This window comes from Leucoraja erinacea, chromosome 3 (assembly GCF_028641065.1).
Source record: "Leucoraja erinacea ecotype New England chromosome 3, Leri_hhj_1, whole genome shotgun sequence".
In the NCBI taxonomy this organism is placed as follows: domain Eukaryota; kingdom Metazoa; phylum Chordata; class Chondrichthyes; order Rajiformes; family Rajidae; genus Leucoraja; species Leucoraja erinaceus.
This window is the reverse complement of record NC_073379.1, coordinates 111,427,929-111,443,399: the sequence shown is the minus strand read 5'-3', so window position 1 is coordinate 111,443,399 and position 15,471 is coordinate 111,427,929. Positions and strand designations below refer to the sequence as shown.

The 15,471-nt window shown below is 42.3% G+C and overlaps 1 protein-coding gene across 3 annotated transcripts in view; it reads left to right on the top strand.

The window, feature by feature from the left end:
* xrcc4 (X-ray repair complementing defective repair in Chinese hamster cells 4) overlaps positions 1 to 14,489 on the top strand; it is a 417,291-nt gene extending 402,802 nt beyond the window's left edge. For all 3 annotated transcript variants that reach the window (XM_055633394.1, XM_055633392.1, XM_055633395.1), the window contains exon 8: positions 14,293 to 14,489. In XM_055633394.1, coding sequence (XP_055489369.1) covers positions 14,293 to 14,413 — 121 coding nt within the window. In that variant the 3' untranslated portion in view covers positions 14,414 to 14,489. The remainder of the gene's footprint in view (positions 1 to 14,292) is intronic.
* Positions 14,490 to 15,471: the final 982 nt, after the last annotated feature.

The window sequence follows — 15,471 nt, the reverse complement described above, 5'->3', positions numbered from 1 at the left end:
TAATAACAGGGGTTTGTAGTTATGAAACTGATTTTTTTCCTAAGTGACAGCCTTCAAGGTTATGAAAAAAGTTATGACGAGGCAAATAGTGAAAGCCTTAATGATCATAATAGTGGGGGGATTTAATTTAATCCCAAATTAAATGTAATGAAAGTTTTCACAGGGCATTATGGAATTTAATAAGCTCTTTCAGAAAGTCCTTGAAAATGTATTCTATAATGACGATTATGAATGATAGCAGGGAGAAAGCAGAAAAGATGCTTCTTAAAGTAAAACTTTGCCACTGATTTTCTGGATTGCATTACTGTAGAATTCAATGATTCTGGGATATTTTCAAATGGGGAAAATAATAAATGCACCTTAATTCCGAGTGGTTTCTGCAGCATTCCCTCCGACTGCTTGTATGACTTTTCGTAGACTTATTTCAAGATCAAAACACAAAGCGTGGAGTAACTCAACAAGTCAGGCATATATCTGGTGGGAATTATTTGGTGACAGTCAAAATGAGAAATCTTTCGAGTGGAACCTGCTGAATTACTCCAGCACCTTGTTTTTTGCTCAAGATTCCAGCACCTGCAGTTCTTTGTTTCTTAATTATTTCAAGACCTTTTTTGAAAATACAGTAGATGAGCTGAATCCTTTCCATACTCCAGATCCAGATTCTCCCGTTGGACCATATCCTCCAGCAGTGTTGTGGACGCAGTATTCCAGTGGTTCGGCATGGGTCTGCGTGGCCCAGGGACTTTTTTGAACGTCTGTGGCCGGTTACATTCCCAGAATAGCTTGAGAGCCAGAACATAGGAGATAAGCAGCTGAAGGCAAGGCTGCCAGTGACAACTCTTCAAAGTGAGAGAATGCCGTAAGAGGTCATATAGAGTTTTTGCAGAGGAAGGAAGGAATGAATGGGGAAGAAAGGATTTGTAGTACTGGACGAGGTGTTAAGAAAGAAAGGAATGAAGTCATACAAGAATAAAGCAGTACAGGAACAGGCCCTTCAGCCGAACACGATGCCAAGTTAATCTCCTCTGCCTGCATGTGATATGGAACAAATTGGAAAAAATAGGAATAGGTTGAGGACATTTTTTTTCACCCAGAGAGTTGTGAATCTGTGAAAATCCACAGAATACAGTGGAGGCTACAGAATACAGTGGAGGCTACAGAATACAGTGGAGGCTAATTCACTGGATGGTTTCAAGAGAGTTAGATTTAGCTCTTGGGGCTATATGAATCAAGGGATATGGGGAATAAACTCCTGACCTGCTGTGTGTTTCCAGCATTTTCTGCTGTTACATTATTTCTTCTCATCTTTCTGAAACATTCTGCGACTTTTGACATGGAAATGAATGCCACATTACCCGAGCAGTTGGTTTATTTTAGGATACAGTGGGATTGTCTCCTTGGTTCCCCTTTGCCGGTAGCTAGAGTGCCCCAACAGTGATGTCTCTTTCCACCCAACACCATGATGCCTTGATGGAGCAAGCACTATCCATGGTGCAACTAACAACATCATGAAATCAACTTATATAAGTCTAGTTTACTTTAGAGATATAGCGCGGAAACAGGCCCTTCGGCCCACCGAGTCTGCACCGACCAGCGATCCACGCACATTAACACTATCCTACACACACAAGGGACAATTTACATTTACACCAAGTCAATTAGCCTACAAACCTGTACATCTTTGGAGTGTGGGATGAAATTGAAGATCTCGGAGAAAACCCACGCAGGTTACAGGGAGAAGGTACAAATTCCATACAGACAGCACCCGTAGTCAGGATCGATCCTGGGTCTCTGGTGCTGCAAGGCAGTAGCTCTATCGTTACGCCACCGTTCTTATCATAAGTTATAGGAGCAGAATTAGGCCATTCAGCTCATCGTCTACTCCGCCATTCAATCATGGCTGACCTATCTTTCCCTCTCAAGCCCATTCTCCTGCCTTCTCTCCATAACCCCTTGCACTCTTACAAATCCAAATATCTATCAATCTCCACCTTAAAAATATCTTTTGACTTGGCCTCCACACGCTTCTGTGGCAATGAATTCCACAGATTCACCACCCTATGACATGTTGATATCATTACCCTATTATGTGGAAATCTGCAATAAAAGCAGAAAATGCTTGGAACATTCAGTTGGTCAGGCAGGTTAGGGAAACAGAGCCATGGTTCAGGTTGAAGACTCTGTCAGAATTGTCTTTGTATATTCTGTGTATACGATCAGCCAAGATCACAATGAATGGCAGTGCTGGCTTGAAGGGCAAAATGGCCTCCTCCTGCACCTATATTCTATGTTTCTATTACCTTGCTCGGTCTTCGATATGTAGGAATTCTCTGCAATTTAATAAATGGGAGAACGAAGCATCATCTTTAGTCCGATCACAAATTCCATTAGTTTATCACAAAATATAAACCCCCTCCATGACTATTTTGTCAATCTACAAGTCATAATCTAATGCAATATACAGTGCCCTCCATAATGTTTGTGACAAAGACCCATCATTTATTTATTTGTCACTGTACTCCACAATTTGAGATTTGCAATTGGAAAAAAATCACATGTGGTTAAAGTGCACATTGGCAGATTTTAATAAAGGCCATTTTTATACATTTTCGTTTCACCATGTAGAAATTACAGCAGTGTTTATACATAGTCCCCCCATTTCAGGGCACCATAATGTTTGGGACACAGCAATGTCATGTAAATTAAAGTAGTCATGTTTAGTATTTTGTTGCATATCCTTTGCATGCAATGACTGCTTGAAGCCTGCGATTCATGGACATCATCAGTTGCTGGGTGTCTTCTCTGGTGATGCTCTGCCAGGCCTGTGTTGCAGCCATCTTTAGCTTATGCTTGTTTTGGGGGCTAGGCCCCTTCAGTTTTCTCTTCAGCATATAAAAGGCATGCTCAATTAATTTCTGATCGGGTGATTGACTTGGCCTCTCAAGAATTGACCATTTTTTAGCTTTGTTGCTTTAACAGTATGTTTGGGATCATCGTCTTGCTGTAGAATGAACCGCCGGCCAATGAGTTTTGAGGCATTTGTTTGAACTTGAGCAGATAGGATGTGTCTATACACTTCAGAATTCATTCTGCTACTACCATCAGCAGTTGTATCATCAATGAAGATAAGTGAGCCAGTACCTTCAGCAGCCATACATGCCCAGGGCATAACACCCCCACCACCGTGTTTCACAGATGAGGTGGTATGCTTTGGATCTTGGACAGTTCCTTCTCTCCTCCATACTTTGCTCTTGTCATCACTGATACAAGTTAATCTTCATCTCATCTGTCCACGAGACCTTTTCCAGAACTGTGGTTGCTCTTTTAAATACTTCTTGGCAAACTGTAACCCGGCCATCCTATTTTTGCGGCTAACCAGTGGTTTGCATCTTGCAGTGTAGCCTCTGTATTTCTGTTCATGAAGTCTTCTGCAGACAGTGGTCATTGACAGTGGTCACCTGAAGAGTGTTTCTGATCTGTCAGACAGGTGTTTGGGGATTTTTTTTGTTATAGAGTGAATTCTTCTGTCATCATCTGTGCAGGTCTTCTTTGGCCTGCCAGTTCCGTTGCGATTATTAAAAGCCCTTTCCCACGGTACGAGTTCATTCCAAGAGCTCTCCTGAGTTAAAAAAATCAAACAGAGAATGAACGTAGCGGGTACGTCGGAGCTCGGGGACGTCTCTTAGCGGCTCGTAACGCTAATGGCAGGCACCCGGGAAGACTAGCTAATGACGAGCGGCCATTACTGTAAATCTCCGAGTTCAAATCGGGGCAAACTCGGGAAAGCTCTTGGAAGCTCTTGTACCGTGGGACAGTGCTATTAGCTCACCAGTGCTCTCTTTCTTCTTAATGATGTTCCAAACAGTTGATTTTGGTAAGCCTGTTGTCTTTAACAGTTTTATTCATGTTTCTCAGTCTCACAATGGCTTCTTTGACTTTCATTGGCACAACTTTGGTCCTAATGTTGATAAACAGTAATAAAAGTTTCCAAAGGTGATGGAAAGATGGAGGAAAGACTAGGTGCTGAGAGCTCTCTTACACCTGCATTAAGGAGCCAAATAAACACACCTGAGCAATTACAAACACCTGTGAAGCCATGTGTCCCAAACATTATGGTGCCCTGAAATGAGGGGACTATGTATAAACACAGCTGTAATTTCCACATGGTGATTACAAAATGTATAAAAATGGCCTTTAATAAAATCTGACAATGTGCACTTTAACCACATGTGATTTTTTTTCTATTACAAGTTTCAAATTGTGGAGTACAGTGGCAAATAAATAAATGATGGGTTTTTGTCCCAAACATTATGCAGGGCACTGTATGCTCCAGGTTGTTGTTCCAACAACATGCATCAGGGTTAACCTTAAACCACCTCAACCAACCAACCTCCTACCTTAATCAAACGTAAACTAAGATTTCCACCATTCATAACCTCTGCAATTTCCTCCCCTACCCTCTGGAGTGTGGGAGGAAACTGAAGCACTCAGAGCAAAAGCCACCCGATCATAGCAAACTCTACAACATACAACAACATACTCCGTGAATGTACAAACAGCACCCGGGTCTCTGGCGCTGTAAGGCAGCAACTCTACCACTGCGCCACTGTGCAGCCCTTAAGAAAATAGGACCAGGAATACCTGGTGTACCTGGGTTTCACCTCCGCTCCTGTGTCAGCCCTCAATTCCCAAATCTTTTGAAATGTATCCACCTATTCCTTAAATACCTCCAATTATTTAGTATTCACAATCCTTCAGGCCAGAGAATTTAAGAGATGCACCCACCCTCTACAGAAGTTTTAGTTTAGAGATGCAGAATGGAAACAGGCCCTTCGGCCCACCGAGTCCATGCCGACCACCAATCTCACCAGTTCACACTAGTTCTATGTTATCCCACTTTCTCATCCACTCCCTACACATTAGGGACAATTTACAGAGCCCAATTAACCTACAAACCCCACATCTTTGCGATATGGGAGGAAACCGGAGCACCTGGAGGAAACCCATGCGGTCACAGGGAGACCGTGCAAACTCCACACAGAGAGCATCCGGCGTTGTGAGCAACAGCCCTACCAGCTGCGCCACTATATCGCCTGAAGTACCATTCTCAAGTACCCCAGTTTTTAATTTGAATTTCACTGCTCATTAATTGGTGCACGTGACAATAAACTGACCTTGAAGCCTCTTTACAAAGTGTACCTGAATTCAACAATTGTTGTCTGAGATTCCCATCAGCAATTCTGTGGATAAATAGTTGAGGCATAATTTCCCTTCCCCCTCAACCTTTTTAATATTTTAATGAACTGGAATTTGAATTGTAATTGAGTACTGATTGACACTGTCATTTCAAACTTTCATTCGAGCAAATCCTTACTTATGAGAGCTGATGAATTTGGCTGATGTTTAGTTTCATTGTATGAATGAATACATTTTCAGTAAGCTAACACTGAATGGTGACCAAAAATTGTAGCGTTGTGTTCCTTTATATATGTAAATTGTAAGGAATGTGCAGACACATACTATATGACTGTTTGTACTGGACTGATCATCTTAAAGTTTATTCTTTGCATTTTAGTCAAAGGCAAAAATACAGTTTAGGGCTCAATTCTAAAGAAACTTCTTAACTTGTGATGTTTTCATTTTGTTTTCACCATTGCTTGTTTAGTGTTACAATCTGTATTTGGTTATGATGTTGAGCATATGTACAAAGAGCCCCCAGCAGCAAAAGTAAGATAGCCTGAATAAGGCTCTCTTCTTGACGGGTATTAACACCATTATGATACTGTTTTTTTGGAACTCACAATCCAAAGATTATATCTTCACTACATGCATTTTCCAAACAGTAGACCAATTAGAGCTGAGGTCATGTTTTTCATTTAATTTCCAAATGGAACAACAAACTGTAGTTTTTTAAATCCAAGCACACAGTGCTGGCAGAACTCAGTGAGCCAGGAAGCATCTGGCGAGGGAATAGACAGCCCACTTTATGGGTCAGGAGGATCATCCTCACCAAGTCAAATATTGTTGTGCAAATAAATTTAAATATTATATATTTTTATATTCTAGTTTAGTGCAGAGATGGACCATGGAATTGACCATCGATCTACCTTGATGCACACACTAGTTCTATTCACTCCCTACACGAGGGACAATTTACAGAAGCCAATTCATAGAAACATAGAAAATAGGCAGGTACAGGATACTGAGTTGGATGATCAGCCATGATGACATTGAATGGCGGTGCAGGCACGAAGGGCCAAATGGCCTACCCCTGCACCTATTTTCTATGTTTCTATCATATTGAATGGCGGTGCTGGCTCTAAGGGCCGAATGGCCGACTCTTGCACCTATTTTCTATGAATGGTGGAAATGGTCTCGTTGCACCTCCACTTTTCCTAATCTGACACCATTCAGGTAATAATCTGCCTGTTCTTGCCACCAAAGTGGATAACCTCACATTTATCCACATTATACCGCATCTGCCATGCATCTGCCCACTCACCCAACCTGTCTAAGTCACCCTGCAGCCTCATAGCATCCTCTCCGCAACTCACTCTGCCACCCAGCTTTTTGTCATCCACAAATTTAGAGATTACATTTAATTCCCTTGTCTAAATATATTGTAAATAACTGGGGTCTCAGCACCGAGCCTTGTGGCACTCCACTCGTCACTGCCTGACATTCTGAAAAGGACCCGTTAATTCCATCTCTTTGCTTCCTGTCGGCCAACCAGTTCTCTATTCATGTCAATACCCTACCCCCAAATGTGCTCTAATTTTACACACTCATCTCTTGTGTGGGAGCTTGTCAAAAGCTTTTTGAAAATCCAGATACACCACATCCGCTAGCTCTCCCTTATCCATTCACCTTGTTACACCCTCAAAAAATTGAGGTAACTTTGAGGCTATGAGACGTGAATTGGCCAAGATAGACTGGCAATTGATTCTTAAAGGGTTGACGGTGGATATGCCATGGAAGGAATTTAAAGACTGCATGGATGAACTACAACAATTGTTCATCCCAGTTTGGCAAAAGAATAAAACAGGGAAGGTAGTGCATCCGTGAATAACAAGGGAAATCAGGGATAGTATCAAAACAAAAGATGCATACAAATTAGCCAGAAAAAGCAGCCTACCAGAGGACTGGGAGAAATTCAGAGTCCAGCAGAGGAGGACAAAGGGCTTAAATAGGAAAGGGAAAATAGATTATGAAAGAAAACTGGCAGGAAACATAAAAACTGACTGCAAAAGTTTTTATAGATATGCGAGGAGAAAAAGATTAGTTAAAACAAATCCCTGCAGTCCCTTGCAGTCAGAAACGGGTGCATTGATCATGGGGAATAAGGACATGGCAGACCAATTGAATAACTACTTTGGTTTTGTCTTCACTAAGGAAGGCATAAAAAATCTGCCGGAAATAGCAGGGGACCGGGGGTGAAATGAGATGGAACTGAGTGAAATCCAGGTTAGCCGGGAAGTGGTGTTAGGTAAATTGAACAAATTAAAGGCTGATAAATCCCCAGGGCCAGATAGGCTGCATCCCAGAGTACTTAAGGAAGTAGCCCCATAAATAGTGGATGCATTAGTGATAATTTTTCAAAACTCTTTAGATTCTGGAGTAGTTCCTGAGGATTGGAGGGTAGCTAATGTAACCCCACTTTTTAAAAAGGGAGGGAGAGAGAAAACGGGGAATTACAGACCAGTTAGTCTAACATCGGTAGTGGGGAAAATGCTAGTCAGTTATTAAAGATGGGATAGCAGCACATTTGGAAAGTGGTGAAATCATTGGACAAAGTCAGCATGGATTTATGAAAGGTAAATCATGTCTGACGAATCTTATAGAACTTTTCGAGGATGTAACTAGTAGAGTAGATAAGGGAGAACCAGTGGATGTGTTATATCTGGACTTTCAGAAGGCTTTCGACAAGGCCCCACATAAGAGATTAGTATACAAACTTAAAGCACACGGTATTGGGGGTTCAGTATTGATGTGGGAAAAAATTAATAGGAACTTGAGTTAAGTTGGCACCATTTTTGCACAAAGGGTGGTAGGGGTATGGAACAATCTGCCAGAGGTAGTTGAGGCAAGTAGTATCACAGAGTTTATATAACATTTGGACAGGTACATGGATAGGACAGGTTTAGAGGGATATGGGGCAAACACAGGCAGGTGGGACTGGTATAGATGGGACATGATGGTCGGTGTGGGCAGGTTGGGCCGAAGGGCCTGTTTCCATGCTCTATTGTAGCTTTTCTTCATCAGTCAAAAGCTTGCACCAAATCGCTGTGCCAGTCTACGGCACAGATGTACTTTGGGGAGCTTTTAACTGTCTCTTACTGAGAGGAGAGAAGGCAAGAGAATGGGGTTAGGAGGGAAAGATAGATCAGCCATGATTGAATGGCGGAGTAGACCTGGCGGTTAGAGTGGAGGTGGAGAAGATGTTACCACTAGTGGGGGAATTTCGGACTAGAGGTCATAGCCTCAGGATTAAAGGAAGTTCCTTTAGAAAGGAGATGAGGAGGAATTCCTTTGGTCAGAGGGTAGTGAATCTGTGGAATTCATTGCCACTGATGGCTGTGTTGACCAGGTCAATGGATATTTTGAAGGCAGAGATAGATAGATAGATTCTTGATTAGTATGGGTGTCAGGGGTTATGGGGAGACGGCAGGAGAATGGAGTTAGTAGGGAGAGATAGATCAGCCCTGATTGAACGGTGGAGTGGACTTGATGGGCCGAATGGCCTAATTCTGCTCCTCTTACTTATGACCATATGATCTCCCTGTTCCTACCCTCACTAGCGCGAGGTACTGGAAGCAACCCAGAGATAACCAGCCTAGAAGTCCTGCTTTTCAGCCTCCTGCCTAGTTCTCTATACGCACGTAGTTTGTGCCTACATGCACAACTATTTCCGGCTGCTCACCTTCCCTCGCGAGGATGTTCTGAAGTTGGTCCGAGACTTCTTGAACGCTGGCACCAGGGAGGCGACACACCATCCTCGAGTCTCGCCTGTGGCCACAGATTCTCCTGTCTGTTGCTCAGACAATGGAGTCGCCCACCACTATAGCTCTGCCTGATGTCGGTCTCGCCGGTCGAGTCTCAACGCTAGGATTCAAGTCACGGACCTGTCCGACGCTAGGACTGGAAGCGTCGTCTGCCCCGACAGCTCCCAAGAGGGAGCACCTGTTCACAAGACTTACTTCCACTGAGGTCTCCTGCGCTTGCTTCATCCCCTTTCTTTCAGCCTCCTGCCTAGTTCTCTATACCCATCGCACCTCCTGCGCTGTCGGAGTGACGACCTGCCTGTTGGCCCTGTCCAGGAAGCTTTCGTTGTCCCAGATGGACTGCAGGTCATCCAGCTGCTGCTCCGGTTCCCCAACTCAGTCCTTGAGGAGCTGCATCAGGACACAGTTCCCACAGGTGTAGGGACCAGTGACACCAGCAGTGCCCCTGACTTCCCACATCCTGCAACAAACACACTGCAATAACATTCCTGCCATCACTGCAATAAGTTAAAATATTTAAATTAAATTAAACACACAACCGATTCAAAAATCTAGCCTCCTTGCCTCAGCCTCCTCGCCGAAGACTCTTGGACCAAAGACTCCCACTTTACCTCACCAAGGGACTTCCCCTCAACAAGGCTGCTCCACCAGACCTGAACTTAATTTTATCTAATCAAATCAACTATCCACACAACTAATGAGGATGTATGTCTCGGCCAATCCACTCACTTGCTGCTGCTCTGTGACCTGCCAAGTAATGCAACAAGATGATGGCTTACTCCAGCATGGACAGTCGCTCATGTTGTTCAAAGCAGAGTTGGAAGGTGGAGGGAAGTGACAAACACCCCTCACACCTTGCTCCACTTGCCGCCTCTGCTGTGAAAGCTGTAAATCCCCCACTCTCTGCCCGGCTCTGAGATAGGCGTGCTGACGTGAAACGTTATCCAGGTGCCCCTTTCTCAGATGCTGCTTGGCAAGCGGAATTCTTTCATCACTTTTGTTTTTATTTCAATGTCCAGAATCTGCCGTTTTATTTGTTTTCCAAACCCAGTGCATGACGTTACTTGCATCCAAGTACAGCAAAGTGTTCTATTCAGTGTTCTTCAACACAATAAGTAACTTTGATCCTTGTCCACAACATGCAATCAATTATATAGCCCCAGGCTATTGGCAACATCTGGAGTATGAACACTTAACTGTAAGTTTATAGGTATATTTGCAGTGTCTATTTTGACTAAGAGCCTCAATCAGTTTGTCTCTTCTGATGTGACCCTTCATTCTTATAATGTTGTTGTTTAGCAGGCTCCCAATAGTAATAGAATTTTATCCTCCTGATATTTTATGTTGCACGGGGAACCAGATGCAACAAAATTTCGTTCAGAATTGCATTTATTGATGTATTTCTGAATGACAACAAAGTTTTTGATTGATTGATTGATTAAAATGTTATTGGTTAACAGAGAGTTTTGAACAGGAAGTTAGCAGCACGCTGCTTTCCAAAGGCCGTCCAATGGCTCCATGCTTTTTTGATGTATTCTTGAGAGTTGTATCTGAGCAGCAGTCAAGGTTTCCCTTGAGGTTGTCAGATGAAATCGTGCAAAGCCATCTTGTGATGTTGGACCGTAAGCACAGCACCTAAGAGCAGATAAGCACTGAATGTTCTGAATGAAAAACCGCCAGTTTGTTCTGAATGAAAATAAATTTACTGCGATGCACCTGGCTGGTGCATACACATCTGGCCGGTGCATACACATCTGGCCGCATCATCTGTGTTTCATTGTGATGCACACTGCCATGTACAGTGCCCTTCATAATGTTTGGGACAAAGACCCATCATTTATTTTTTTTCCTCTGTACTCCACAATTTGAGATTTGTAATAGAAAAAAACACATGTGGTTAAAGTGCACATTGTCAGATTTGAATAAAGGACATTTTTATACATTTTGGTTTCACCATGTAGAAATTACAGCAGTGTTTATAGATTCATAGAAAATAGGTGCAGGAGTAGGCCATTCAGCTCTTCGAGCCTGCACCGCCATTCAATATGATCATGGATGATCATCCAACTCAGTATCCTGTACCTGCCTTCTCTCCATACCCCCTGATCCCTTTAGCCACAAGGGCCACATTAACTCCCTCTTAAATATAGCCAATGAACTGGCCTCAACTACCTTCTGTGGCAGAGAGTTCCACAGATTCACCACTCTCTGTGTGAAAAATGCTTTTCTCATCTCGGTCCCAAAGGATTTCCCCTTTATCCTTAAACTGTGACCCCTTGTCCTGGACTTCCCTAACATCTGGAACAATCTTCCTGCATCTAGCCTGTCCAACCCCTTAAGAATTTTGTAATTTCTATAAGATCCCCCGTCAATCTTCTAAATTCTAGCGAGTACAAGCCGAGTCTATCCAGCCTTTCTTCATATGAAAGTCCTGACATTCCAGGAATCAGTCTGGTGAACCTTCTCTGTACAAGAATGTATTTCCTCAGATTAGGAGACCAAAACTGTATGCAATACTCCAGGTGTGGTCTCACCAAGACCCTGTACAACTGCAGTAGAACCTCCCTGCTCCTATACTCAAATCCTTTTGCTATGAATGCTAACATACCATTTGCTTTCACCTGACACCTGAAGAGTGTTTCCGATCTGTCAGACATGTGTTTGAGGATTTTTTTTTATTAGGGTTATAGAGAGAATTCTTCTGTCATCAACTGCGGAGGTCATCCTTGGCCTGCCAGTCCCTTTGTGATTAGTAAGCTCACCAGTGCTCTCTTTCTTCTTAATGATGTTCCAAACACTTGATTTTTGTAAGCCTAAGCTTTGGCTGATGTCTCCAACAGCAATGTATATGCTTAACCTTTATCCATTTATTATATTGTTATTATATTATTTTATAATCTAAAATAAAATTATATATATATATCCTATTATATTGTAAACAATACAAATGGGAAGAATGTTCAATATATAAATGTGTATATATATATATATATATACACACACATATATATACACACATACACGCGCATTCCTATGTACACAAGCAAACCCACAATAATAGTGCAATAATAACAATAATAGTCAATGTAGTTCAGAGCTTATTTGGAGGTTGTTGGGTTTAATAACCTGTTGGCTCCAGGGAAGGAGCAGTTCCTGAACCTGGATATTACAGTTTTCAGGCTCCTGTACCTTCTTCCCGATGGCAGGGGTGAAGTGAGCATGTGGCAAGGGTGTTGTGGGTGCTGGCTGGTAAGAGCACATGGCAGCACCTCCTGGAATTGGGGGTGTAAAATAATAGATTGATAGCAGTGGGGAAGAATTGTTCTTCAATCTGAGAATCCAGACTATCAATTTCCTGTATTTTCTTCAGGAAGGTATAAGGGAGAAAATGGATTGGTTGGGATTGAAGGGAGTGACAAGCCTGGATGTCCAGGATCAGACCCCTCTTCCATCGATGCATCCCAACCCATCTGGGAATCATCTGTTAATTCGATAGCAAATTCCATCAAATGCATCAAAAGTGGCTGATGGAGCTTTAGTGGGGCAGGTCCATCAGCAATTTACCGGCAACTGATGGTCCAGCACCTACTTCAATTGGGCTAAAATTACTAGAGCGCACTAGAAATCCCCCCCCCCCCCCCCCCAACCTCAACCTCATCGGGACTTCCATACCGATCAACAGGTTGAATTATCCCCCTGTGGTCAGGGCTCCTGAACCCGGGCCCGGCCAGAGCTGGCAGATGCGCTCCCATAGCCGACTTCTGAGGCGAACTTTGTGGGCCGATATCTGTGGCCTAGGAGGACCGGTATGGTAACATTGGACTCCTCCCGGAGGCCATGACCTCTGGTCATCCAGCAAAATGGATAATCCAGAAAGGCTCTGGAACCAAGGGGGCCGGAAATTCGAAGGTGGACCTGTACGATCATATTGCTTTGTTATGAGGGTTAAATGAATAAATAAACCATTTAGATTCCAAACACTTCCTGAGAGTAAAGGGCCTGTCCCACTTTCCCAAGTTACTCACAAGTTCTCCCGAGTTTTCCCCTTGATTCGCAGCAGCGCCTTTACTTCCTGAGGAGGCTCAAGAAAGCCCACCTGTCCCCCGAGATCCTGACCAACTTGTTCCGCTGTACCATCGAAAGCATCCTGACCACCTGCTACACGGTATGGTACAGCAGCTGCACCGTAGCGGACAGGAAGGCACTACAACGGGTGGTGAAAACCGCTCAGTACATCATCAATGCCCCGCTCCCTGCCATGGATGCCCTCCACCGAAAACGGTGTCTGAGACGGGCTGGGAAGATCATCAAAGACCCCTCCCACCCCAACCATGGACTGTTTGCCCTCCTCCCATCAGGGAGGAGTTACAGGAGCCTCAGGTCTCGTACTAGTAGGATGAGGAACAGCTTCTACAACAACACTATCACATTGCTGAACTCGGAGTCCCGCCGATAGATTTCTCCAGTCTCTCCGTCCACATTGTTTGCTTATTCTGTATTTTTATTTCTATATTGCACTATTACTACGGACTGACGCTAAACTGCATTTCGTTGTACCCATACTTGAATGAATGAATGCATGTATGAATGAATTAATAAGTTTATTGTCATTGCACAATACTGTCCAACGAAATTCCATTACATCTCCGGTTAAAAAAATATATAAACACGGCTACCATTAACACATATGTACACTTATTAATAAAATAATAAATAGGTATTTTAAAAGAATTTAAAGAATTTGGCGGCATTTCTTGGAATTACATTTTGCTTCCCCAGTGTTCTCTGTTTGAATTTAGCTCTTTTATCGCACATGGGTAGACACTTGTATTTGTGCAATGACATTAAAGTTGAATTGAATTAAATGGATTCAATCTCGGAGATGCCAGCCGTAGGTACTCGGGGCTATTTTTTTTACTCGTGGACATTTTTCAACATGCTGAAAAAACGTCCCGACTTACCTGATGCCCAGAGTTCCTACGGCTGGTATTACGAGCCGCTACGACATATCCACAGACTTCTACGGACTCGCTATGGACATTCTCCGAGTTTGGATCAAGGGGAAAACTCGGGAGAATTCGTGAGTAACTCGGGGAAAGTGGGACAGGGCCCTTTAGCAATTTTGTTTTAATAGGAACACTTTTATGCTATAATATTGTAAAGTTCTGTAACAAATATTGAACATCAATACAATTTCAACTATTTAGGAGAGGCAATTATTTGGCAATTAAAACAAAATAACTTCCCAAATTGTGATTATTTATAATTCATATTTGTTATTATTTTGCAGGACTTGTCCTGTGAGTTCAGCATTATCAACTGGTATTCATCAGGCTGAAGAAGAACAAGAAGAATCATTGTCGACTTTACCCAACACTGTTGAGCCAGATAATCTTTTTGACAAAATGTAAATTCGTTTTCTTTTATAAATGAATGATGTACACAAGGACATTAAAATAAAGTAAATGCATTACATTACAAACTAAATCTTAAAATGCAGCCATTCTGTGAGATACAATGTGGTATGCCAGACACATTTACAGAATCAGATATAGATTCTTGATTAGTACGGGTGTCAGAGGTTATGGGGAGAAGGCATGAGAATGGGGTTGGGAGGGAGAGATAGATCAGCCATGATTGAATGGTGCAGATGATGGGCCGAATGGCCTAATTCTACTCCTATCACATGATCTTATGACCTAAACCAGGCAATATTCACAAAATCACATCAATGGCGTACAACATTTGGAGGCAAGAGGCTGCAGATGCTGCAATCTGGAGCAAAAAAACAAGCTGCTGGTGGAACTCGGCAGGGCAGACAGTATCTGAAGAGGCTATAGGTGATATAGAAACATAGAAAATAGGTGAAGGAGTAGGCCATTCGGCCCCTCGAGCCTGCACCACCATTCAATATGATCATAGCGTATAACTGGTTGAGATTGTGCATTAGTCCAATTTTTGAAGTTTGAATTATACAAGGCTTTAAAAAAAAATAGATAACTTTGTCGATAATGTATATACATTGTTCTTAATACTCTGGCAAATGTAGTTACTTGCAACTCACATTATAAACTTGCTGCAGAAAATCCATGCAATTCAAGCTTTTCTATTGGGTTTGATTTTTACTTTTTTTTAATAATTTTAATTAATATAAAACATAATTTGAAATTTTATTTAATATTTTATTTAATATTAATGGACTAATATTAATGCAGTTAATATTTATGGTTTTATTGAGTATATACACATATTAATTTATTTTTAATCAATGCAATTTCTGCATATTCCCTTAATGTTGCCTCCCACAACATGCAAAAATATTTGAAAAACTACTGCAGGTTAACAGGAATGTATAGTTGAAATTGCACCCAGATTAGTTTAGTTTTGTTTTAGTTCAGATTTAGAATTAATTTAGTTTAGTTTAGAGATATAGCTTGGAGACGGGCCCTTTGGCCCACCAAACAGCGAT